Here is a 27933-nt window from a genome sequence, read left to right as displayed (position 1 = left end):
AAAAGAAACGCACAAAATAAAATTTAAAAAAATATTAAAAACAATAACAACCATACATAAATATTGCTATAACTATATTCAATATAGAATGTAATCTAAAACGGCGGCTGTTGAATTATGTGTCTCACTTACACATTATAGAGAAGCGAGAAATTTTGCATTTTAAATCACATTCTTTATCGAAACAAATTACTCATTATTTAATATAACAACACCGTAGATAATCATAATATTATTATACAATTTTCTATGATAAGCCTTGCATACATAAGTGTACATAATACTACCTTACTCTACCATATTTGGTTACTAATGTAGAGGCTAGTAACCAAATATCCTTAATAATCATAATGGAAGTCATTTTCTATTATACTTTTTGGCTTTACGCCATTTCTTCTGACTGAATGATTCCTACATCTATCCATCTTCAAAATATTCTTATTTCATCTGTGGTCCCTTACAACACTCACGCACTCATAAAGTAAGTAAACCTGTCAACGTCAAACGAAAAAATGGCGCATTTTTTAAAATTAAAACATACAATAGGGAAACAATATTATGAAGCATATTTATTGGTAATAATAATAATTATTTTTTATTATGCATAAAATGAAGATGAATAAGCAAATATTTGAAAAAATATTGAAGTCTATTAAATAATTTAAGTAATTGCATTAATATATGAAACAGCGTAATAATAATTGATAATGTGCAAAAATACTTATTTAAAAATTCACATTCTAGTTCAGAAAGTCCATTTATAACAAAGATTAAATATTAAACTTAGTACTTATACCATAGGTTAGTACTACTTATATATGACTTATACAAAGAAAAACAAAAAATCAACAACCAAAAAACCGCAACCTAAAAATATCAGTTTTTTCTTATTTTATATTAAAAATAATTTTACTTAAGACTTAGTTAACCTCATCACAGCATAATATCCTAGATATTATATAGGAACTACATCATATATGTATATATACAATACAAACAACATGTATTTTTCTTAGTTCTCAAGTATTTCTCATGGGTCGTCCATTAATTATGTAATTGTTGCAATTCCTCAGTACCCGTCCTCCCGATGAAATGTTCTCGTATGGTCTCCCACCCACCCCCTAATCTTACGGTAGACATTTCAAAATCAGTATTTGTAAATACTTTATACATTTTTTATTACAGAATCGACAATCGAATACGTTACTTTAGCGTTCGCATAACCGGTAATAAGGTTTATAAGGTAGAACCCTTTGTGGTTCGACTCCGGCGGCACCACCGCCACACCTATTTGTGCCTTTTAACAGCAGTGTTAGGCGCTGCTGTGTTCCGGTTTGAAGGGTGTGGTAAGGGAGACAGACTTTTCCGAGGCGTTCCAGCTGAGTCCTCCGGGGTAGCGGCGCATCTGTGGCCGACCTCAGGTAGGAATATCTAATCCTATTTGGGATTGATTAGATGTCCATGGGCGGCAGTAGCCACTTACCATCAGGTGGAATGTATGCTCGTCTGCTACTCCATATTATAAAAATAATAATAATATTATTTTGTAGCATTTAACCATAATTTCGTAGATCAACAAGTTGTATTTACGAGTAATTTGCCACACTTTTCTTTAAAAACTAAGCTTTTTCTTGATGAAAAATAGTTGATATTTGCATAGACCCCATGTGAGATAGGGTCCGATTAGGCTCATTAATGAATACCCCTTGCTTATTAGTGATTATCATTACATATGTGTGCATATAAACAATATGTCTTACTTATACTACAGTACATACCATATGTTTTACATAACACATTAGTCTCGTACACCTGTATTACAATTCCGTTTGAGCGCGACAGGAAACAAAAACGCACGAACCTGTCATTCCCAAACTGTTACCTACTAAGATACGCTTCTAACATCCGTTTCGAGTCATCATACACCCCGAAGAAGACGAACCCGCCCATCATGAACGCCGTCATCCGGGGGGTGACGCCCGCGAAGAGCCCCCGGACCCCTGACTCCAGGTAGATGCTCGTGAGGATGGGTTTGATCTTCAGCTTCCGTGTGGCTGCGTAGTCCTCGGCTAGCATGATCCTGGTCTTCGCCAGGTCGAGAGGTGTGGTCACCGCCGCCGCGAAGCCGCCCGCTATTGAGCCGCATAACGCACTCTGGGGGATAAAAATGTTATGGTCAAGACAGTGCTTCTCAAACTTGTTCAAAAATTATTTTGGTTTTTACTAGGCAGTGGTTCTCAACCTTTTTACAAAATATTTTGTTTTGTACATGGCAGCGGTTCTCAAGCTTTTTCAAAAATATTTTAGTTTTTACACTAGTTACGTGTAAGCGACAGCCCTACACGTTAAGGCTGCATCGCGCCAGCCCTACACCGTTCTCACGCTGCATCGTGCTTGCGCTGCATCGGGCCTTCGCGGAACGGCCAACGCTGACGAGGCGCGCAGGTGGCCGTCCCACGCGCGGGTGGCCGTCCCACGTGCAGGTGGCCGTCCACCATGGAATCAGTTCACCTCCATCGCGGAAAGTGACTCGACCTATCCCATCAATTTATTTTTTTAATTTCATTTTTGTTAAAACTTGTGTAGAATTTGTGTTAAATTTAAATAAAAATTTAATTTGTTCGCGAAATAGACTGCAATTATTTCCTCGACGCCCAGCTCCCATAACTCACTGCAGTGGTTCTCAGCCATTTTTTAAAATATGTTGGTTTTTACACGACAGTGGTTCTGAAGCTTTTTTAAAAATATTTTGGTTTTTACAAAAGCAGTGGTTCTCAACCTTTTTTGTTTTTATTAACTATAGATGCGTTGCTACCCCTGAAGACTAAGCTGGAACGCCTCGGAAAAGTATGTCTCCCTTACCACACCCTTCAAACCGGAACACAGCAGCGCTTAACACTGCTGTTATTAGGCAGAAATACGTGTAGATGCCTCCGGTTTCAAACCAAATGTAACAGTAAGATGTTATCCAAACCTGAAGTCCATTGATCTGTCCATCATTATGATCCTTCACGTAACTCTTGAGCAGCTCCCAGATGGGCAGCTCGATGAAGCTGAAGGGCAGGTCGCGCGCCACCGTCGAGAAGAACCCCCGGTACACACCCTTGCGGAACCCTTCCGCTTTGTATGCCTTTAAAATAATCAAAACTATATTATTGAATAAAAAAATCGCTATAAAATTGCGTTGTAAAATTCAGAACCTAGGGATTTTCAGGCGGTCCTACGTTCGAATCCTACGCGCTTCTGATTTATCTAAGTATTGGTTATTATCACTTCAACCACTGTTATAACTGTGAAGAAAACATCGTGATGAAACCTGCACATCTGAGTACGAGTTCATGCTATAATATTAGATCTAGGTTGTATAGACTAGTAAACTTCACACAGAGATGATTGGATGCTTCCCTTCAATGGTAAGTAAGTGTTAATTAACGTCTACCAGTGATAGCCTAGTGGTTAAGAAACACAGCCACACGATCGATGGGTCCGAGGTTCAAATCCCAGGCACGCACCTCTGAATTTTCGGGTTATGTGCGTATTAGAAATAAATTATCACTTGCTTAAACGGTGAAGGAAAACATCGTGAGGAAACCTGCATGACCTGAAAGATTTATAAAAAAATAATCTCAAAGGTGAAGTCTACCAATACGCACTTGGCCAGCGCGGTGGACTATGGCCTAATCCTTCTCATTATGAGAGGAGACCCGTGCCCAGCAGTGGGACAGTAATGGGTTGTTGATGATGATGATGATTTAACGTCTAATACTCTAAAAAGGTCGCATTTTAACTCATTTAAATTCATATAAACCAATTTTACTGGCGAAGGAAAATATCTTGTAAGGAAACCAACAATAGTTTAGGACAACAGAAGATTGGGAACCACTGAATTAAACAATTCATTTCTTTCATATAATTCTAGAAAACATATTCCTCATAATACATTTTTACGTGTCATTGACATTATAAATGACTATTAAATTAATGAAAACTTGAATATTTTAAATTAATCACACCTATAAACATAACTTTAATGCTTTAATGTAATATTTTTATTGCTTATATGAAAATGCATGTAAATTATTATGAATATGAATTTTAATACAAAGTGTTTCTTAAATTCAAATTACATATAATATGTACATAATATGATTAAATGTAAAGTTAGAAAAACATATATTTGATATTTGTGATATGGATGCACATAGGCTTTTTTCTAAGGGGGGATCTTCAATACTTGAGAAACTCTCTTTCAGGTACTTATTTTTTTTCGTCAACGAGGGGGAAACCTTCAAAAATACCGGTGCCGTGGTAGAGAAACAGGGTTATATGGGACTCTTACCACATTAAAACCCTCCGGTGTCCGTCCTCGGCGCTGCGTAGAGGACTCCGGGATCTCCAAAGGAACGCAACCGGAGTCCTCTTAGCGCATTGCCCCGTCGGGCTCCGCCCGGGTGAGCTTGGCACTCGCCACACCGTCTGGTGTGTAATACGATATGTGACCACACATACAGTCATCCTTCCCGGGGTCGCCGACGGGCGGTTCGAGCTCCCACTCTTGGCACCCGCAACCCCGGAAGCCCCTTTTAGTCGCCTCTTACGACAGGCAGAGGGTACCGTAACCCTATTCTGGTCCCAGAACTACAGGGACAAATATCTTTCAGGTACCCAGAGCCGTGAAAGTGATCTCCCTGTTTGAAGGTTTTTTCTCGCCTATGCCTAAGGGTGTTTGCGGACCCTTATATACCCCCATCTATGCCTAAGAGGGTCCGTTATATACGCACATGTCTAGATCAGTGGTGGTCAAAACTCACCTCAACCAATATTCTGATGCTGCTTCTCTTCTCTGAGCCCACGTAGGTCTGTTTTCTTTGTTTTGCTATCTCTGTAGGGACTCTGATGACGCACGCTAACTAAAATAATGTAATAAACTTTAATTTTTTAAGTATACTTATTAACGTCAATTTTTTATAATACAGTAGCAGCTAATTAACCTTCAGTCTACTTCATGGTAAGTGGCTACTGCTGCCCATGGACATCTGTATTATATACCTATCTCAGGTTGCACACATATTCGTCACTACCCTTAATAACTAAGTAGGAATGTCTCTGAAAAAACTGTCGCCTTTATTACTCCCTTGAAACTAGAATGGGGCACTTTTAAACTGCTAACTAAAAGACACTAAAAGACAGCAACATTAAGATAATAAGTAATTAACCATACCACTTCGCCAATGCAAGCCGAGAACATATGAACTACAGGAGTGTATTGTGGCGCCACCAGGGGTTGTAGCAAGGTCTTGCTGGTTTCATATGATACGAAGAAGAGAGAGGACGTGGGCATTGAGCTTGTGGCCACTGTCAGGAGACCTGCAATCAAAAGCATTTATAACAAAAATACATGAAACAAAGTTTTTACTATCAAGTTACCATGTACTTTAAAAAAGTTATCAAGGGAGAGATCCACAAAAGTATGCAAAACTCTATCCCTCCCTATGCTTATATAAAAATTGGAATTAGTACCAAACACATTTTGTAAAAAAAACAGAAATAAAATATAAATCTTGCCATTAACCCCCTGGACCATGCGTCATCAAAAATAAATAAAAGAAAGACCCAAATTTGGCTTATTTCATACTCTGAAAGCCCAAAAAATAAAAAAAATGTGCAGGGCTGAAGTCCTATTTATATTTTGCACCTTTTCTCTTTCTTATATGTTTGTATTTATTAATAATTAAGATTATACAGTTTTTTAATTCTTCTGCTTTTCTTCTCTCTTCTTAAGGAATATAAATCAAAACCTGAACTCACCTTTATAGACCCCTCTGAAGCCACCAGCCTTGTTAAACCCCTGCTGGCTTTGAAGCCGGGTCTTCAGGGTGTCCAGAGGATACAGAGCCACATCCACCGAAAGACCAGCCAATGCTCCCGCCTTTGGATTTAAAATAATATAATATTAATATTCTCCTACAGTATAAATAATTGTTAAAAGAATTAAATGATTTTTTTTTATAATATAAGAGTAGCAGACGAGCATGCAGTCCACCTGATGGTAAGTGGCTACTGACGCCTATGGACATCTGTAATCAACCCCAAATAGGATTAGATATTCCTACCTGAGGTCGGCCACAGATGCGCTGTTACCCCTGAGGACTAAGCTGGAACGCATCGGAAAAGTATGTCTCCCTTACCACAACCTTCAAACCGGAACACAGCAGCGCCTAACACTGCTGTTATTAGGTAGAAACAGGCCTGCGGAGGCATTTACAAATTGTCAGTTACAGTGTTTATACAGTAACGGAATGCAATCTCAACTATGAATATCGGCTAAGAAACTCAGTGGGTTTGTCTTATAATAATTCAGACGGGCTACCTAATACTAAGTAGTCACAGTCACCGATTTTGGAGGACTTTTTGGAGCTTTTTTTAAGATCCCTTTGGGAATATAGGAAAAACTAGAAAATACTTACAAACAGAGGTGCAGTGTAGGCCTTTAGTGGTTTCGGCGCGGCTCCAGACTCCATGGTAGATTATTTTTTTGTTTTACTACACAAATATTAATTCAGTTTTTTAATATAACCTCTTATATAATAAATAGGCACAAACGAGCATTAACTATACAAGTAAAATTAGCAAAAAATATTTAACTTCCTTCAGAGTTTTCTAGGTCATAACTTTTATTCATAATAACAGATTTATTTTTTAAAAATAAAATATATTTATTATTTCAGATAAGCGCGCCCTCCCATTGCTTTTATCAAACTGACGCAATTAACAAGTTGACAGCTTGACAATGACATACCAATGTGGTGTTTCCATACGCATGAACTATAAAAACCCAAAAACAAATGCGATACATAAGTTATCGTTAATATTTTATAGAAAGCTTTTTAGTATAAAATTCATTTGTAAAATGTATGAATAGGTTCAAATTATCTGTTAATCAACCGAAATTAACTTCGCATAACATACGACTGCGTTGATACGGTCAGTTATTATTTTTGCCACAGATAGTTTGACCTCTCTGACTTTATTTTTACCACCGTCGTAGTAAAATTTCAAAGTGGTAAACACTGAAACCTTAACTTTTTTACAAAACATGCAACGACAACCTTCACGAAAGTATAATAACTGCTTAATAATTTGCATAATAATACGTGAACACATTTTAATACTCTAGCATTACCTACATAATATATATCGCATACATTATTTACGCAAATTTACATATTTCTTAATTAATTTCATATTTTGCTTTATGCCTAATAAATAAATACATTTTATATATTTTCTTAATAAGTAAAAAATTGTTTGTTTCTAAGCAACGTAGTTTTAAATCGTGCTGTACGTCGTTGTTACTTATTATTTTATAATTTACGGAATAAAATGCCAAAAGTATTTAAAGATTATCACGAAGGCATCAAGTACCATAATGTGCGGAGAGGCAGTGAGCCTGGGTGCTACCAGCTACACAGGTAACTTCACAGTTCACACCCTTTTAACCCCTGTCCATGGTATTCACTCTCACCTTTACATTTATTCATCTTTTTTGCCAGAAGCAATAAACATTTGCAGTATAGGAAGGAATCAAAGTAACATAAATTAATCAGCTTACTTTATAGAATAATATTCGATTACATTAGTCAAATAGATCGTAAATAAGACCGTATAATGGTATTTAAGGGGTCAAACACTTCATGAGTCTTGAAAATTACTCATACAGCTGTGATAGTCTATAGTGGTTGTTATAGTGGTTGAAACTAGGCATCTCAATAGGAAGGTCCGAGGTTCGAAATGTAGGCAAGCAGCTCTGATTTTTCAAAGTGTCGTCCGTATCAGAAATTAATTATCACTTGCAATAACTCGGAAAACATCGCGAAAAAAGCTACGTATTCCAAAAAGTTATTTAAAAAAGTTTGTCCCTATAGTTCCGGGACAATCCTGTAGTTTCCTATAGGGCTCTTTGGTATCCCCTGTCGTAAGAGCCGACTAAAAGGGACCTTCCGGAATTGCGGGCGACAAGAGTGTGTGGTTCCCATGGCCTTTTGAAGGTTTCACCCTCGTAAAAAATGCACCTATGTATTCTCCGCTTAGAATTATTATTTAAAATTACCGCGGGTCATATTATGCATATTTATGAAAACGTTTATTGCTATATCATTTTGACCTTCCTACAGCTATATGTAATAACATTTAAGTGTTAAGTATACCTCTACGATAAAGTAATTTAATTTCCATTTAAAGTAAATAATATTTACTTATATATTTTTTAAATACCTGTAATGGAAGTAGGTAGCAGGTGAGTATACTATCAGAATCAGATGGTCAGTGGTCACTATTGCCCATAGATAGTATTTTGATCTCAGTAGGATTATGTACGTAGGTAGAATATTAGTAAAATTTAATTCCCCTTCCCCTTGTGAGCGAAAGAAGCAAAACCTGAAATAATTGAAGGTATTTAAAATAAATACGAAGGTGGTAGAACCCTTTGTGGTTCGACTCCGGCGACACCACCACCACACCTATTTCTACCTAATAACAGCAGTGTAAGGCGCTGCTGTGTTTCGGTTTGAAGGGTGTGGTAAGGTAGACAGACTTTTTCGAGGCGTTCCAGCTTAGTCCTCAGGGGTAGCGGTGCAGTGGCCGACCTCAGGTAGGAATGTCTAATCCTATCTGGGGTTGATTACAGATGTCCATGGGCGGCAGTAGCCACTTACCATCAGGTGGACTGAATGCCCGTCTGCTACTCTTATATTATAAAAAAAATCCCCTTCTCCCTTATGAGCGAAAGTAGGCAAAACTTCAAATAATTGAAGGTATTTAAAATAAATAAGAAAATTCCGTATTACAATCTTGTATCTTGTATACTTGAACCGTTAACCGCTATTAATGGTTATTATTATTATGTCTAATTAGGCATAAGTATAAGAATTAATGTAGACTCCACTCTGTGCACTTGTTTATCATTTAATAAAACCTGTATACAAAAACATCCTTCATTGCTAAATAATTTTCATTTTCTAAGCTAAAAATTAAGTTAAAAATTCCGCCTAATGGTATGTGGTTACTGCCGCCCACGGACATCTATAATCAACCCCAGATAAGATTCGTTTCCTAAGTACTTGAGGTTGGCCACAAATTCGCCGCTATCCCTGAGGACTAAGTTGGAACGGATAAGTATGTCTCCCTTACCACATCCTTCAAACCGGAACACAGCAGCGCTTAACACTACTGTTATTAGGTAGAAATAGGTGTGGCAGTGGTGCCACCGGAGTCGAACCACAAATGATTTTGTCACCCACAACAGACTAACACTTAATACTTCTATCAGCAAACCTAATCGAAGACTTAATATGATGACGATCCGCGTGGCGGAGCGGTCACCATGCCGGTCTGACGCGCAGAGATTCCCGGGTTCGATCCCCGGCCAGACAGATTTCTAAATGATGAATTTAGATTTCTGTTTCCGGGTCTGGGTGTTTGTGTATTTGTCTCTGTGTGTGTCCATAGCACCCACGATACAGGGAAACCTAGTGTGGGGCTGTGAGCGTATAGAGCGTTAATATGATGACTCTTCCATCCAGGCCATCAGATTGCCGCCTCAAGTTCCCCATCACGAAGCGTCCGATCCACAAGTGCGAGGTGCCGAAGCATGAGTTCACGATGGTGCCCCAGATCGGCGGCTGGCGGGAGCTGCTGGTGCCGAAGACGGAGCCCAACTTCTACCCGGCTGTCATGCCGAAGCGGGAGTTTGACAGGCTGAAGAAGCAGGCCAAGGTTTGGGCTCTAACTGTACGACTTGACGTTCACCTCAACTCTGTCCTCTTCCTACTGCTAGAGGAGCTCAGAGAAACCTTGCATGCAAAGTAGAGGAAAGTATGTTAATAGTAAGTCTGAAACGTATCCAATTTTCAAATTTAAGAGTAGTCTAGAGTGAAATTGATGACTGCAAGTGGTTTTCAAGCAGTTTCGTGATTCGAAGGCCACGTTATGCTGTTAGTCTCAGCTTGTTTTTGACCGGCAGTTGTTAGTATTTTTCAAAAAAGCCTATTGCCAAATGATAAATATTTGATGCGTATTGCCTATAACCCTCAATGCTTAATTTCGACCAATGCGACCCATTTTCGACCCATTGAAGCAAATTAGATACACGATGTTCTGGGTTGATCCATTCCTTGGGTGCAGCCAAGACAGCGCTACGGTATTCTTAAGTAATGAAATACTTAAGTTATTTCATTTTGTTTATTTTTCCTAACAGATATTAACTCAAGAGGAGCAGTTGCAAGCGATGCACGCGCAGGAGGAAGCTATCCAGAAGGCGGCGCATGAGTCGGAGATGCGCAAACAGATGCTGAAGCAGAACCTCCAGGTGCAGCCGGGCGCGGAGGCCGCCACCGGCACCGCAGACCCAGAGCTGGAGGGACCTGACCAGGCTGCGCATACGCTGTCCAGGGCGGAGAGTAAGGGACGAATACTTTTAGGCTAGACGCTTAGAAATACTAGAAATCTAAATATATATAGGTAACTCAAAGGTGACTGACTGACATAGTGATCTATCAACGCACAGCCCAAACCACTGGACGGATCGGGTTGAAATTTGGCATGCAGGTAGATGTTATGACGTAGGCATCCGCTAAGAAAGGATTTTGATCAATTCTACCCCCAAGGGGATAAAATAGGGGATGAAAATATTACTTCGTAACGCGAGCGCAGCCGCCGGCAAAAGCTCGTTGATGTATAAGTAGAAAGGGCTACAATAATTTGGTTGGAGGTTCATGTTTAGTAGGTCAATTTGACCACAAAAATAATATATTAATAATTATCCTCATTGTTCATGACGATTTCTCTTACGCATTTCTCACGTTTGTTAGTGCTTCGAGCGGACAACATGCAAGGTCCGAGGTTGTGCAACCGCATCATCCTCGCGTCCAAGTGTCACGCGATCAGGGACGCCCAGATCGCTGAGAAGGACCTCATCAAGAAGGAGTTGGATGAGGAGCAGAGAAGGTGAGTTTTTTTATATTATAGGAATGGCAGTCGAGCATGCAGTCCAGCTGATGGTAAGTGGCTACTGCCGCCCATGGACATGTGTAATAAACTACAGATAGGATTCGATATTCGTACCGGAGGTCGGCCACAGATGCGCCGCTACCCCTGAGCACTAAGATGGAACGCTTCATAAAAATATGTCTCCCTTACCTTACCACACCCTTCAAACCAGAACACAGCAGCGCTTAACCCTGCTGTTATAAGGCAGAAATAGTAGGTGGTGCTGCTGGAGTCGAACCACAAAGGGTTCTACCACCTTTTAGTCACTATTGCAATACGGAAAAAACAGCTAGCTAGCTATTAAAATGCTATGATGCCAGATACTTCTTTATCCAGCATTGAATGAACAGTTGACAAAGAAGAATAAGACGTAGATAAGAATGATGATGACGTATCTGTTATCCAGGTTGGACGCAATCATGGAGGAGAACCGCCAAGCAGCAGTGAAGCGAGCGGAGGAGGAGGAGGAGCGCCGCCACCAGCTGCGGCTGCAGAACCTGGCGGCGCTGAAGGAGCAGATTCGTGCGCACGAGTCAGCTAAGGTAAGGATTAATTATTACTTTGCAATGAGTATGAATATTGTGCTTCTTCAATTCAATTTATTTTTTCTTTTATGTTTCTTTTTCATTTAACTTGCATGTAGTCTATACCTTTAATTATTGTGGCATTAAGCTAGCCCCTTCTATATTTTCCTGTATAAATGTACCTACATTAGGTTGGTGTTCAATAAATAAATAAATGAGAGATAAACTTGGAATCCTCTGTAAAATTCTTTACCTTGAGTTAAAGTCCAGTTCAAATAGGTTCAGTAGTTTGAGTAAATGTGACAACTCATGTCGGCAAGAAAGTCCTTGATAAGCAGTGATGGTTGGCAGTAGCCACTTACCATCAGGTGGACTGTATGCTCGTTGGCTACTATAATATTATAAAAAAAATATTTACAAATGGGAAATGATTGTGTATATTTGACCAGATAATGGAAGCGGAACGCATTGAGGAGGAGAGCATCAGGGTGAACCAGGCGAATATCGCGATGCAGATCGACGAGGCGCAGAAGCTGAGGGAGAAACACGAGCGGCAGGCGAAGCTGAAGGAAATCCTCGATCAAGGTTACATATTTGTACTACTGTTGTTGTGACTTCTGTTTGAAATGTTTTTACAATTTTAAGGGCCATGGACCACGGTTCGTTGCTGCCAAACAGTAATTACGGTTCCGTAGGCAAATGGCAAAATCGGAACACTCTTACTGGGCCTCTGCTGTCTGCCCGTCTGTCCGTCTGTCACTGTCATAGCGCTATCTTTTGAACCATATCTTTTTTATTTTGGATCTACATAGCATTGATAGGAATCTTTGTTTTCGCTGATATATTTAATTCGAATATTAAACGAACTGCCCCTCCTCCTCTCTTCTCCTGCCTTTTACAAAGTTAAATTACAAAGGTTTAAGTTACAAGCTGAATTGGAAGAAGCTGAAGTTGAATAAGTAAGTGTAAATACACTCTTAGGGTGTGGTAAGGGAGATCCCTTACCACACCCTTCAAACTAGAACAGAACACTGCTGTTATAAAGCAGAAATAATAATCTTTTGTCAAACCTCAAGAAAACCCACCTTCATGCAAGCAAACACGCCCCTAAGTGTGTGGCAACTCTTCCAGGTAATGCGGAACTCCTGTACTACAAGCAGCTCCAGAACGAGGAGGAGAGGATCATGGACCTGCGCATCTCCAACTTCATCAAGCAGAAGCGCGAGAGGGAAGCCAAGAACCGCGCGGAGGCTGAGGCTGTGAAGGCTGCTAAGCAGAAGGGGATTGACCACATCGCTAAGGCTCAGAAGGTGAGCGATTGAAGATAGAACATGTTCTATGTATTAGTGGTACAGCAAGCATGAATGGTATGGAGCCTGGGTCGGTCATTTGTTTCGTTATTTCTTATGAGGAATTAGTTGGAAAAATAACATAGTCTCTGAAATGTGTCTCTGCAATTTATTAGTGAAGACGAGAAGGCCTGAGGAAATAATTATTTAACATTTTAAAACCGTGACGATTTTGACACGTTTGCGTATTATGGGCAGAGGTCCACGTTACGTCACTTAACATGACCAAGTTACAGCATCTATCCAAATAGGCAAATTCGGTAACAGACTTCATTACCTGTTCATTGTAAGACCTGGTTGTTTAAATCCATCCTCCTTTGATTTTTTAAAGTTAGATTTACCAAGATATTTAGTTGGTTTATTCATGGAACTGATATTTATGTTCCATGGGTTTATTAGTCGGTTAGTCACGCTTAACTTTAATAAAGAGCAGTGATAACCTAGTGGTTAAGAAACTTGGCCTCTCGATTGAGAGATTCGAGGCTCAAATCCCAGGCACGCACCTCTGATTTAAATTTTTTGTGCGTTTTAGAAATTAATTATCACTTGCTTAAACGGTGAAGGAAAACATCGTGAAGGAACCTGCCTACCAGAGAGATTTATAAAAAAAAATATGTTTAGTCTATCAATACGCACTTGGCCAGCGTGGTAGACCATGGCTTAATCCTTCTCATTCTGAGAGGAGCCCCGTGCCCAGCAGTAGGACATTAATGGGTTGATGATGATGATTAAATATTTTTTATACATTTGCTTAACGGTGGCGGTGAGAAAACCTGCATTTCTGAAAGTTCTATAAAAAATAATGTGTCAATTATTAACAATTTATTGTACATGTATAGAAATCGTGTCTGTTGTGTAGGCGGAGCAAGAGCTGAAGGAGGAGCTGGAGAGGATCCGCAACCTGAAGATCCAGGAGGACGTGGAGCGCGAGTACCGGCGCAGGGAGCGCGACGCGGCCGTCAAGCGGAACCGCGAGATGAGGCGCTTGCACGAGGCCAGGGTGCACCAGGTAGGCTTTTTTTATAATATAGGAGTAGCAGACGAGCCTGCAGTCCACCTGATGGTTTTTTTTTTTTTGGGGTAGCGGCGCATCTGTGGTCGACCTCAGGTAGGAATATCTAATCCTATCTGGAGATGATTACAGATGTCCATGGACGGCAGTAGCCACTTACCATCAGGTGGACTGCATGCTCGTCTGCTACTCCTATATTATAAAAAAAGGCGGAAAAAAGTCGTTTTCTTACCTGTGCTGGCCGGGTTCTGGACTCCCTAACCTCCTTGTCGCTTTACGATAAAGCTACTTAGCTGAACTATTGCTGAAGTTGAACTCTTGCCACTGACGTCATGTTTATTGGTAAAGCGACGATAAACTGTTTGATTTTTATGCTGTTGCGTGGTATTAGTAAATGGCCGGTCAGCCTAATAAAACTAAACAAGCCATTCGAACTCAGTTCTAAGGGTTCTAACTACTGATTTCTTACCGTCACTTGGACTGTACGTTCTTTTGTTATTTTCATACAGCAGCAAAGAAAATTAATTTAATATTAATCTTTATGTAATATTTGATTGCAGATCAAAGACATCCATCGGCTCATCGCGAGGGAGATAGCCAAGGACGAGCAGAGCTTCAACAACGCGGCGCGCCAGAACGAGGAGTTCATTCGGAAGGAGAAGGAGGTGAGATACGATTCATGTAGTGGCGCCATCTCTTGGCGAGTTGCGGGAAGTCGCCACAACTGAACACTTAAAAATTAATTTTAAAATATTTGTTTTCGCAACACGTTACTTATTGATACATCGCTAAAATTTAAAAACCTGATTTTAACGATTATTATTTGTCTGTTTGCATGATTGTTTTGTGTATACAATTACTTTATAATAATCATGTTTTTTTAGAAAACTTAACAGTATTTGACAGTATTTAAATTGAATTGGGATATACTTAGGTTCATTGTTAGTCAGTGTTAATTAAACACTTAATTACCTACTTATATTTAACAGAACTTACTTATTACTTACTTAAAGGTTACTCGAATACTATATTTATAAAATTTTAATATGATTCCAGTTGGATGACAAGCGCAAGGCCCGCATAGAACAACATCGCCAAGAGATCATGAAACAGATCAATGATAAGGAGCGCGCACGGTAAGACACATAAGTATTATTATTTTATTTACATCCTATGATTTTATTAATTCACTTTATTATCCGCCCATTTATTAGACTCTTTTAAAACTTTTTAAAAGATCATATTAAGAATGCAAATAAATCAATACACATTTTATATACCGCGTATTAAGCGTCCAACATATTCAGCGCGCCATCTTAGTGCCTCACATATTTTAACTTTTTAAACCTTTTGAAACCTACAGATTCTGCATCGATATCTTCTATATATTTTTATAAATATCGGTTTGGGAATCATATCGACAGAAATACATATCAATGCGAACACCTCGTATCAATACTTCATAATATATACCTACTTTGGAATGCCTCAGAAACGAAGAATACTTAAAAAACTGTGTTTTTAGGGCGGAGTTGCGCGAGAAGATTCACAACGAAGGTGTCGCGCTACGCATGGAGCAGGAGCAGCAGGACAAGTACGAGAGGAAGGTCATCAAGTGCAAGGTACATAAACAATTTAATAAGCTCTTACAATTACTATAAAAAATAAATTACTGTAGATGTTAGATTATAATTTAGATGGATAAAAACTGTTACTTTATAGAAATCACAGTATAGTGATATTCTATTTTCTCAAATGGTCCACCATCGTCAAGCAATACATTTACAATCTGCCGCTATTTGACAATAGATGGCGTTAAGTGCTGATGCTGTTGACAAAAATATTTCTAAGTAATAATCACAACTATAGCGCTACTGGACAATAGATGGCGCTGCATGCATTATTAAATTGATCTTTAGCCATTCAGCAAAAGATGGCGTTATTTACAGTTACGTGATTATTGAGCTACTAGATACAAGATGGCGTTAATTGAATTACTTATTTTAATGCTACTCGATAAAAGATGGCGTTGCACGTGTTTCTATAATGGTTTGTCATTCAACAATAGATGGCGCTAAATTCACTTGCAAGTTGTCAAAATTTAGGCGCTAATTATATTGAACAGTTATGTTATTTTACAAAAGATGGCGCTAATTATTCTTTATCATTTTCATGACTCAATCTAACGTTTCCTCCATCTGAATTAGAAATAATAAAACCTATAGGCTACCTGTTGACCCTTGCAAAGTACCAATGTGTCCGTCCACAACAGATGTCCAATGTGTCTACAACAGATCACATTGACAAATTGAGCAAGCTTTTATGAAATCATAGAGCTTGATAATTTAGCGGTGGAAAAGGAATCATATAATATAATAATACTTTACTTTATTGCCTCAATATACAATACAATAAGAATTACAATTATGATTTACAAAAAAAGAAACAAACATAAAATTGTTGAGGCAAAAGGAGGTGGCTCAGCATTTGCTGACACAGAGTCAGGGTTCCGTGCAGCGCTGTTTTTCAGCCACATCCTTGTCCCATGCTTGTCCCTCAGATGTTAAGCGGGAATAAGTGGATCCATGTAAATTACTTTTATTTCCTCTTCAGGTTTCAGACATGCGACAGCAACGTGTACCAGAGAAATACGTGAAGGAAGTGGAACAAACTCTCGGCAAACATGGCTACTAAACGCTTGATACAAAAGTGCAGTATTAGGTTTTGAACTTTTTAATTTGATATTTGTTTACCAAAGATTGATTTAATGTGATTATTTTTGGTGATTTCATATTTTATTTGTAAATTGCAAGTACACTAAAAGGTAAATAAAGACTAGTCATTCTCATTTCTTAATAGGCAAAATAGTGTAAGCGACGTTATCGCAATATGTACGAATCATTATTATTTTTTTTTTACGTAGCCACTACACCATTCCCTACTAGTCAACTTTAGGTCATAGATTAGTAAAGATACTTCGCCGTCTTGAAATTGAATGAAGCCACAAACGGCTTATTAGTAAGTTCTTTTTTTGAATTCTTGACAAATTAGATTTTTAGAGAAAATTTACGAATAAATTACTAATACTGCGTAATTTACATAATAAATAAATAATTATTTCAAATATTTTAGGGCCATTTTAGCACGAAGACGTGGGAAAATTTGTTTTACGCAACAATTTCAATCCTCAAAACTGGGTACATTTTCTTGTTAGGAGTGAGTAATCTTTACTAATCTATGCCTGTACCCGATTTTTAGATTTTATCGAGACAGCTCAATTTTCTAAAAAATGTCATAAAACTCGGAATTTTACTTTTTGACCAACTAAAACACCTGTTTTAGAGAGTTTCACATAAAAATTCTTTCACATTTTTGCACATAAATGTATGATATTCTATTTCTCAATGATATTAAATCACTGTTAGATTACAGAAATTATAAGACTAAGTGTGAAATAAAAAAGGCATTTTATTAAAATACAAATTCATTTAATCAATGGTTCTTCCGAAACACACAGACAGCCATAACATGAATAATTAATCAAATACGTATACACGACAAACATACAATCAGATAAAGATAGAAGGTGGTAGAACCCTTTGTGGTTCGACTCCGGTGGCACCACCGCCACACCTATCTCTGCCTAATAACAGCAGTGTTAGGCGCTGCTGTGTTCCGGTTTGAAGGGTGTGATAAGGGAGACAGACTTTTCCGAGGCGTTCCAGCTTGGTCCTCAGGAGTAGCGGCGCATCTGGGGCCGACCTCAGCTAGGAATATCTAATCCTATCTGGGGTTGATTACAAATGTCCATGGGCGGCAGTAGCCACTTACCATCAGGTGGACTGCATGCTGGTCTGGTACTTCTTACGGATTAAATATCTGAAGTCGGCCATAGATGCGCCGCTACCCCGAGGACTAAGCTGGAACTCTTCGGAAAAGCTGCGCTTAACACTGCTGTTATGAGGCAGATTTCTGCCGTGACGGAGGTGTGACGGTGGTGCCCCTGTAGTTCAACCGACGTTTTTTTAGCTCGCACTCTATAGTTACGGCACAAAATAAGTATGATTAAGTTTTCGGCGCCCCATGTATGTCTTTTCGGCGCTCCTCATATGACGGCGTCCTTGGGCCGCCTCTGCTAACAGGCCTCACTGGGGCCGAATTATAAACCCCAGAACTTAACGTATTGTTTATATTATTAATTAATCTACTATAAAAAAGCGTTATTGTCATTTCAGAAATAGAATAAACAATAATTTAAACAAACTATCGTCATCATTTATAAAACAACACTCCAAAATAGGTTTGAATTAAAATGTTACCTTAGTATAGTCCGCGCCAAACTTTAAGTCCGCTCTGAAGTTAATGCGCGCAGGTGTCAGAGAACCAATGCGGTGGAACACAACTACAAGCATATAGTAGAAGATCCGAATCTAAATCGAACTGGACCCAGCTGATAATAGAATGAAACTCATTTTATAACGAAATTAGTACATTGGGTAATACATTAAAAATGGGTTTGCTAAAAAAATCCTGGACAGGATAATTTTAATTATTTTTTGAAAAATTAATTTTCATTTTGCAGACAACCCTATATCAACGTGTTCACAATAAAACAGCGCTTCTACTGATATAAAATTTTATCTATTATCATCATGAGTGAAAGTAGTTGCCAGCGAAATACCTGTTTATACCTGACAACCCAGTAGTTCGTCCACGTAAATAATAGGCAACCCAAAGCCTGCACATTCTGTATGTTTTTAACATTCACTCAGAATAGAAGTTTCTTATTATCTTGATGTTGCAAAATTTAATTTTCAATTAAATTTTAATTTTTCAAAAAATAATTAAAATTATCCTGCCCAGGATTTTTTTAGAAAACCCATTTTTAATGTATTACCCAATGTACTAATTTCATTATAAAATGAGTTTCATTCTATTATCAGCTCGGTCTAGTTCGATTTAGCTTCGGATCTTAGACCAATATACTCCGTAGCAACGTAGGAGCACACACCGGTCCTGCGCTATCTTCGTCCCACTAATATCTACAATTTGCTATTGTGATCATAGATTAGTAAAGATACTTCGCCGCCTTGAAATTGAATGAAGCCACAAACGGCTTATTAGTAAGTTCTTTTTTTGAATTTTTTGACAAATAAAAACATTTTTAGAGAAAATTTACGAATAAATAACTAATACTGCGTAATTTACATAATAAATAAATAATTATTTCAAATATTTTAGGGACATTTTAGCACGGAGACGCGGCAAAACTTTTTTACGCAACTATTTCAATTCTCAAAACTGGGTACATTTTCTTATTAGGAGTGAGTAATCTTTACTAATCTATGATTGTGATGAGTCTCGTTTCTATATTCTAAGCGGACTAGCAGTTTGGCTCGACAATACCCTTGTGAACCATCCAACTTTTAATACTCGTCACCAAATCATCCACAATACACCATAACACTATATTCTTTTATTTATCCTATTTAACATAAGCCTTCTCCCCGAGCTGCACCACAGTATCCAGGTTGTCCTTGAGGGTCTTCAGCTGGTGCAGCACCCCGGGGTCCATGAGCGCGAAGGGGATGAACGCCTGCGACTGTCGCAAATGTTTCGGCTGCAGCGACAGCATCGTGCCGTCCTGCAGCAGGATGTTGCAGTTAGCCTTCTCGTCCGGCTGCATACTGGAAATATATATGTTTTTTTTTATAGTATACGAGTAGCAGACGAGCATGCAGTCTACCTGATGGTAAGTGGCTACTGCCGCCCATGGACATCTGTAATCAACCCAGACAGGATTAGATATTCCTACCTGAGGTCGGCCAGAGATGCGCCGCTACCCCTGAGGACTAAGCTGGAACGCCTCGGAAAAGTCTGTCTCCCTTACCACACCCTTCAAACCGGAACACAGCAGCGCCTAACACTACTGTTATTAGGTAGAAATAGGTGTGGCGGTGGTGCCGCCGGAGTCGAACCACAAAGGGTTCTAACACCTTTGTGTCTGTTTACTGGTTTGTCGTTGGTTTTGAAGGTGGTAGAATTATCGGCACCACTGCTGTACCTTTCTGGCTAAAAGCAATGTTAAGCGCTGTTGTGTTCTGGTTTGAAATGTGTGGTGAGTGTATTTTCTGAGGTGTTCCAGTATATTCCTCAGGGTCTAGTTTGTTACCCTTGTAACATAAAAAAGAGATCTGTGATGAACCTTCTTATTCTTTTTCTATTTGTGATGTATATAGTAAAGTTTGATTCACTTGATTAAAAAACATCATCCACATCGTTATTTAAATGTAAGAATTCGATTGAACCCCAGAACCTGAAACCAGCGGTGGTCCAGCTTACTTAGCAGTGCGTTTTTAGTGTGCGGGCCATAGATTTGTTCGCCGCCTTGAAATTGAATGAAGATATTAGTAAGTAATTTTTTTTTATTCTTGACAAATAAAATCATTTTTAGAGAAAATTTACGAATAAATAACGAATACTGCGTAATTTACATAATAAATAAATAATTATTTCAAATATTTTAGGGACATTTTAGCACGGAGACGTGACAAAACTTTTTACGCAACTATTTCAATTCTCAAAACTGGGTACATTTTCTTGTTAGGAGTGAGTCATCTTTACTAATCTATGGTGCGGGCAAGCAACCGATAAGGACTGCGGTGATAACCACAATGAGCCTAGTGGTTGCTAAGCGGCCTCTCAATTGACAAGTCAGAGGTCGAAACCTTGAATTTTTCTGATTCTGAGTTATGTGCGTATTATAAATTATCACTGAACTTTATCACTTGCTTAGATGGTGAAGGAAAACATACCCGAGAAAATTTCTTTAAAAAAGGTATGTGACCTCTACCAATTCGCACTTGGCCAGCGCAGTGAACTATCCTTCTCGCTCTGAGAGGAGACTCGTGCCCAGCAGTGGGACATTGGGTTGTTGATAATGGGTAGCTCACGTGTAGCAGGTGGGACGGTAATGGGTTGTGTGGTATAAAGGGTAGCTCACGCGTAGCAGCTGGGCACCATGACGGGCGAGCCGGACATGGACACCACCATCTCCCCGCGCCGCGGCTGCCGCAGCACCGTCAGCGGCGTGTGAGGCGCCACCTGTCGAGAGACATCATAAAATATTAATAATTTAACTAACTTATTAGTATTAATATTAACCTAATAATATTCGTTTTCTTTAAAAATTCACGAGACTGCATTTTAGAGTCATTAAGGAGCCGTTGCATTTGCATAGTAGTAGAACGAAAAGAGATATAATTATGTTGTTTACTGTTGATGCAAAAAGTTTTAAAGGTAGGAACTATTTGTAGTTACGAGTCCTGAGGGGTCATCGTTACATTTATGTTTTTACCACATTATTACATGTATTTCTGTCTAATAGAAATAATATTTGTGTTGCTGCGTCTCGTCTTGAAGGGTGTCGTAAGGGCGACATACTAATCTGACGTGTGCCTATTTAGTCGTCAGAGGTAACATCTGCATCTCACATCTGTGGCCAATTTTATGTAGAAAAGTAATATTATCTGGGAATTATTAGAAACGAGCTTTTGCCCGCGGCTTCGCTCGCGTTACGAAGTAATATTTTCATCCCCTATTTTATCCACTTGGGGGTAGAATTTATCAAAATCCTTTCTAAGGGATGCTTACGTCATAACATCTACCTGCGTGCCAAATTTCAGCCCGATCCGTCCAGTGGTTTGGGCTGTGTGTTGATAGATCACTATGTCAGTCAGTCACCTTTGAGTATATTTAGATGTCCATGGGAGGCAGTAACCATTTACCATCAAATAGACTGCATGATCGTTTGTAACATCAATATTACAAAAAACTTGTCAATCGCAACGTAACGGAAATAATTCAAAACGTTAAAATGGCACCTACATTTTTACTATGTTTTTATACGTGTTGCGGTTGTGCATTTGCCAATAGAACACAACACAATTTTATAGCTATACTCCGCGCCAAACTGCTAGTTCACTCTGAAGTTGTTACGAGCAGGTGTAGTCATACAATTTATTCATATATTCATTTCAATATTCAGAACGGACTAACAGTTTTACGCGGACTATACAACTTTACAACAGAGGTTTTAATTTTAAAACAGAGTTTTCTTTTATAATATAAGAGTAGCAGACGAGCATGCAGTCCACCTGATGGTAAGTAACTACTGCCGCCCATAGACATCTGTAATCAACCCCAGATAGGATTAGATATTCCTACCTGAGATTGGCCACAAATGCGCTGCTACACCTGAGGACTAAGCTGAAAGTCTGTCTCCCTTGCCACACCCTTCAAACCGGAGCACAGCAGCGCCTAGCACCGCTGTTATTAGGTAGAAATAGGTGTGGCGATGGTGCCGCCGGAGACGAACCACAAAGGGTTCTACCACCTTCAAAGGACTGCATGCTAAATATAATATATAATATAAAAAAGAAGCTTACCTTCGGCGTGATAGCGGGGTAGGAGACGGGCGCGTTCTTGTTGTAGGCGGGCGTGCGGTACACGGAGCGCGAGCGGCGCCGCTGCACCGTCTTCGCCGGGGGCTTCGCCACCGAGCGGCACGACGCGTCTGCGGACCGGGAGCGGCGCCCCCCCGCGCGACCGGTTGAAGGTGGCGCTGGAATTATACAACAAGAATAAAAATATATTATGAGTCGCTAAAACACCGTAACAAAAACGCAATAAGAATAATTAATAAACGTTTTTTTACACTCACAGCACCACACTAGGATTCCCTGTATCATGGGTGCTATGGACACACACAAAGACAAATACACAAACACCCAGACCCAGAAACAAAAATCTAAATTCAATATTTAGAATTCTGTCTGGCCGGGGATCGAACCCGGGACCCTCCGCGCGTCAGGCCGGTATGGTGACCGCTCCGCCACGCGGGTCGTCAAAATTATAAGAGGTAGAGTCCGCGCCAAAATGCTAGTCCGCTCTGTTACGCGCAGGTGTAGGCAAGCAGCCTATGCGGCCAAACACAACTAATTCAAATTCAAATCTCATATATTCAAATTGATTCATATAGAATACTTTTTGAAAGTCAACAAACTACCACCGCTTCGGAAGGTGTTTCGCTATGGAGAAAAAGCGGCGCAAGAAACTCCATACTACAAGCATATACTCCGTAGCAATAGTAAGGGCTCACTAAAGGAGCTGTGTACCCGTGGACAAGAGCAGACAGCGGAGGATGCCGGGTGAGTCCCGCGATGTCTTCGTCCCGCTAATATTTACAATTTGTTGTTGCAACGCTATTCACCTCTATATTCAGAGCGGACTAGAAGTTTGGCGCGGACAATAGTACTCTAATCTATGTAAATGGGTATTACAATTTACTAAAAAAATGGCGCAATAAATTTTATAATATACACCAATTAAATAATGAAACTGTGCAGTATCTAGAACACCTAATTTTGTGTAGCATATACATGGAAACCAAATGTAATTAATTACAAAAAGATTAATAATACTAAAAGAACCAAATTTCTTAAGTTTATTAATTTATATAACTATAATAATGTCTTTTTTATGTAGAACGCAAATGTCTGATTAATGTGAAAGTTATAATTATATCGTAAAGCTTGAAAAAATCAAATGATATTGTTTACCATAAGCCCAATGATATTTATGAAATCTATCAAATTTCGACACCACAAAATGAACAGAAGTAAAAAGAAGTAACACAGCATAGAACAGAGCGTACAAGAAGGATAGAACAAGCGTGACTCACCGAGGAACTGCTTCTTGTGTCCGCGCTCGCCGGAGCCCTGCGAGGAGTTCTCCGTGAGGTAGCCTGCCCCCAGAAAGCGCCCGGTTAGTTGAAAGATGCGTGTACGCAAGATTTTATATTACAATAAATATTTATTTGTTGCTTTTATATAAGCTCTCAAGTTAAATAAAGGGTATGAAACAAATTGCAGAGTAATTGGGCATTATTTTTAAAGTGGCAATATCATATCATACAAATGTATATTTTTACCACGCTTTTATTAGTTTGACCTGTATGTATGTATGTAACGGAATCTTTGAACTCGATTTTTACCCACTTTGAACGGTTTATTAATTTAAAATTTTGAATACTTATCAAGAACCAACGATAATACATGATTTTAATAATTTTCTCCAATTCTAATTTTGTGTCATCAGAATCGTCAGGATTAACGATTTTCCTTGTACGATTTTAGCATGGTTTTTAGTTTTGAAAGTATAATTATTATAATACATATACTTTCAGAGAATTGCATATTATGATAACAACTAACTTAAGAATCTATAATAATGTATATTAAATTACCTATCCAACAATTTCATATTGCTGATATTACCTCAACTAAAGTTAATTACTATAAATTATATTTTCTAAAAAAAGTTTGAAAGAAACATGCATCAAAATATGAGGTTTATAACAACAATCTTTTGTTAAGTATCTTGATTAGATGTATGACCAATAGAACATTTTAATTAGTAATCTAATAATACTAACTCAGTTTAAAAATTTTGTAATATGTCCAAATTAAATACATACCATAAAAATATTTTCACAATTAAGTTTTATATAATTTTATTGCATCAATTCAGATGTGAGATCCATTTATTGGACAATTGGCAAATGATGAACCACTGTAGTACATTTTATTGTACTTATATTAAAATTTGAAATGTTTTTGAGCACAAATATATCATCCATTGAACATTGTATTTAAGGGTTTGTATCCTTACTAATATTATAAATCCGAAAGTAACTCTGTCTGTCTGTCTGTCTGGTTGTCTCTTCTTCACACCTAAACCACTGAACCGATTTTAATGAAATTTTGTACAAAGATAGTCTGAGACCCGAGAAAGGACATAGGATAGTTTTTATCCCGGAAATCCCACGGGAACTGGGGATGGCGATCTAAGAACGATTAATCGGAGAATCGACCTTTTGGACCCAAAACATCGATTATTTTAATCGATATTAGTAAGGATTGAATCATAAACTATGCATTTGATCAAGTGATGATCTTTAGCAAAGTATTAATATTAATATTATATTATTTTCTTTTAACCGCGGGTGAAGCCGCGGGTAAAATCTAGTAAAAAATAATCAACTAATTACCGTAACATTTAATCTCAAAGTAAAATCTTGCACACACAATTTGATGACGATGAATATGTTAGTGATACTAAATTATAAATGATTGGAGAAAAACATGATTGCAAAAAAATACCCTTATTAATGATAATTGAAAAATAAACGAAGCACATGTGAAAGGTGCCTAATACACTGTAAGCGTGAGGAGAAATGGAAATGAGATTAAATTATATCAAATCTAAGTAACTAACTAAATACCGTTACAATATAACTAAATGAGTTTATAACTACAATTCACTAATATGTTATTACAAAAATACTACGAAAGATACAGATAATACCTATATTTAATAAGTACTTGAAAAATATATTAATTTATAACTAAACATAAAAATCTTTACTATTATAATTCAATGATATAATAACTAAAGATATGTTACTAGCGGGCGAAACTTAAACATACATAAACACATGATTGTAGTTTCAAAAGTGATAGAGATCAACATTTAGGTATGAACGAGCTTTTGCCCGTGGCTTCGCTCGCGTTACGAAGTAATATTTTCATCCTCTATTTTATCCCCTTGGGGATAGAATTGATCAAAATCCTTTCTTAGCGGATGCCTATGTCATAACATATACCTGCATGCCAAATTTCAGCCCGATCCGTCCAGTGGTTTGGGCTGTGCGTTGATAGATCACTGTCAGTCAGTCACCTTTGAGTTATATATATTTAGATGAAACACAATGTCAAACACTAGGTGTCTTTTTTTTACATATTGTTCTAACAGCTCTGTCCCTTATAGAATATTTGTCTATGTAGTAGCATGTAATTGTAAATTGAAAAATGTGCATGTGTGTGTCGATGCGCTCTCGTTTTGTGTTGTTTACCCATGTATCATATCTATAGTTTTATATATCTTCGATTTTAATTATTATTTTGTCAACCCATTACAAAGATATTTTACTCCTTCTTACCCTCTCATAGGGTGCTTATAATAAAATAATTGCAAGTAACATTACCATCGTCGTGAGATGCAGATCTGCTGGAGTTGCGAACTGTGGACCTGCTGGTGTTTGTCACTTCCTTGAGATGTAGTTCTGATTTCTGAAATCATAATATACAGAAGATGCTTAATAGTATCTCTGCCAGATCCAGCTGAAAAATGTATGCAGTTAAAGTGTAAAAATTAGTGTAAAGTGAAATAAAATGTCCTTCTATTTTGCCACCCTCTAAAAAAACTGAGTACATCATTTTATAATAAACTTCCCTCCGAAATCAGAAATTTGTCAATTAATAAATTTAAAGCCATAATCAAAATCAAACTTAGTCGTAAAGCTTATTATAAAATGTCTGATTATATTGATGATAAAACAGCTTGGGACTGATCAATAACCATTATTAATTAATTAAGAAAATGTCAAAGTGTAGCGTATCTTGCTGAACAAACTTCGTTTTTAGATAAATGTAAAGCAAGATACTGGAGCTAATGGTTTATTAATTATATATAAAAATGACGGCATTAAAAAAAAAGAGAATAATTATTATTAAAAAATAAAGACAAACCAACTGAGTTTCTTACCGGATCTTCTTAGTAGAGGTCGCATTCCGATCCGGTAGTAGTTTAAGAAAAATATTGTACCTGACAATTTGTAAGTGCCGTCGTTGGCCTATACAAAATAAATATATTTCATTTCATTTCATAGGTTTTACGGAATATAGCTTAAGGTTGTTTTTACGAAGGGGTAGATATCGGCTGTCTGACAATATCTTACATCATCTTAGTCTACAGGAATACACTGCATCTGTAATCAGCTTCAGGTAGAACCAGGTCTATACTGGTCGCAGTTGTCCATAGGTGGCACTAACCTTACCATCGGCTCAACTACAAACTCATTTCTACTCCAATCTCATAAAAAGAAGACAAAATCCATGTTCTTAACCAACATACCAACTCTCCAACAGTTTTTTGTAGTTTAGCGCTACTGATGGACTCGAGCAGGATTTTGAAGGCCAACTCGATGTTACGTAGCACCATGTCTGTGCGGGAGTCAATCTTATTTTTGAGGTCTAATGCTGTAATAAATGGACACACCAAAATTTTATAATGAGTCTTCATGAAATTTTGTGTTTTATAAATCAAAGGTAAATTATATTACGAAAATTATATATAGAGTATTTGTCTGTGCTTTTTTTTTTCAAAAACTAGAAAATTAAAGCTTGTAAAAGCTCTAAGCAATACAATCCCAGTTTTTATAATGAATTTATGTTTGAAATATGGTTTTTTCGTTGTAAATAATTTAAACTGACCTATCGTGAGTGTAAGGGCTAGAGAGCATAAATAAATAGTATTGAGGGATAAATCATAAACGTAAGCGGAAGTATAATCCCGAACTTTAAAAGATAACAACATGCCCACGATTCTAACCACAAGAAGCAACAAGCTTAAGTTTTTACGTAGATATTAAGGATGTTAGGTAGTATTTACAAATTGTATTGCAGTCTCGAACTATCTTACCAAGTTTGTCCAACTTTTTCAAGGTATTCACATCTTCCGTAGACTTCTCTTGCTTACGAACCGGCCGTTTTGTCCGCGGCATTTTAATTTCAAAATGTTTTAATAAACACAGATTATTCTAAGTTCGAAACAATTTTCAAAGTTCCTTTACACACCTAATTAATTTATTATTTGTCAAATTATCTCCAGAAACAATAAGAATAAAGGCAGCTTTTCAGCAAAACAAAACAACACAAGGAAAGCAGAAGAGAAACAAACCGACATTTTTGAATCAAATTGCTTGTTCGGATACTAATACTAGCGTCACTGTCTTCCATTTTTGTATTTTATTATTTCATCATAAAATTAATTTTGAATTACTTAATTTTATGTTAACGTAAAGCTTTTTAAATATAATGAA

At 37.9% G+C, this 27933-nt stretch overlaps 3 protein-coding genes across 3 annotated transcripts; 1 reads left to right on the top strand and 2 right to left on the bottom strand.

Moving 5' to 3' along the window:
• Positions 1–17: 17 nt before the first annotated feature.
• On the bottom strand, positions 18–6930 carry LOC140756556 (mitochondrial S-adenosylmethionine carrier protein). Its single transcript, XM_073092080.1, has 7 exons — positions 6468–6930; positions 5809–5929; positions 5222–5367; positions 4812–4910; positions 2975–3130; positions 1858–2154; positions 18–1163 (listed from the first exon to the last, which is right to left on the bottom strand). Exons 1-6 carry the CDS (start codon positions 6519–6521, stop codon positions 1879–1881), a joined length of 852 nt encoding a protein of 283 aa, XP_072948181.1. The 5' UTR covers positions 6522–6930; the 3' UTR covers positions 18–1163; positions 1858–1878.
• A 409-nt stretch (positions 6931–7339) lies between these two features.
• Positions 7340–16682, top strand: LOC140756608 (cilia- and flagella-associated protein 45). The gene is made up of 12 exons (XM_073092141.1): positions 7340–7472; positions 9582–9774; positions 10256–10457; positions 10869–11004; positions 11453–11588; positions 12020–12155; positions 12702–12880; positions 13779–13928; positions 14492–14596; positions 14988–15067; positions 15457–15553; positions 16545–16682. Exons 1-12 carry the CDS (start codon positions 7384–7386, stop codon positions 16623–16625), a joined length of 1584 nt encoding a protein of 527 aa, XP_072948242.1. The 5' UTR covers positions 7340–7383; the 3' UTR covers positions 16626–16682.
• A 2441-nt stretch (positions 16683–19123) lies between these two features.
• Positions 19124–27779, bottom strand: Borealin (borealin-like). Its single transcript, XM_073091912.1, has 7 exons — positions 27534–27779; positions 26967–27091; positions 26038–26122; positions 23674–23736; positions 22379–22554; positions 20935–21035; positions 19124–19618 (listed from the first exon to the last, which is right to left on the bottom strand). The coding sequence occupies exons 1-7, from the start codon at positions 27613–27615 to the stop codon at positions 19417–19419; spliced, it is 834 nt and encodes a 277-aa protein (XP_072948013.1). The 5' UTR covers positions 27616–27779; the 3' UTR covers positions 19124–19416.
• Between the last annotated feature and the right edge of the window lie 154 nt (positions 27780–27933).

This window comes from Epargyreus clarus, unplaced genomic scaffold (genome assembly GCF_041222505.1).
Source record: "Epargyreus clarus isolate Ecla_fem2 unplaced genomic scaffold, WU_Ecla_fem_2.2 ptg000035l, whole genome shotgun sequence".
Taxonomy (NCBI): domain Eukaryota; kingdom Metazoa; phylum Arthropoda; class Insecta; order Lepidoptera; family Hesperiidae; genus Epargyreus; species Epargyreus clarus.
Note: the sequence above shows the minus strand (reverse complement) of the source record. Positions and strands in the feature narration are given on the sequence as shown.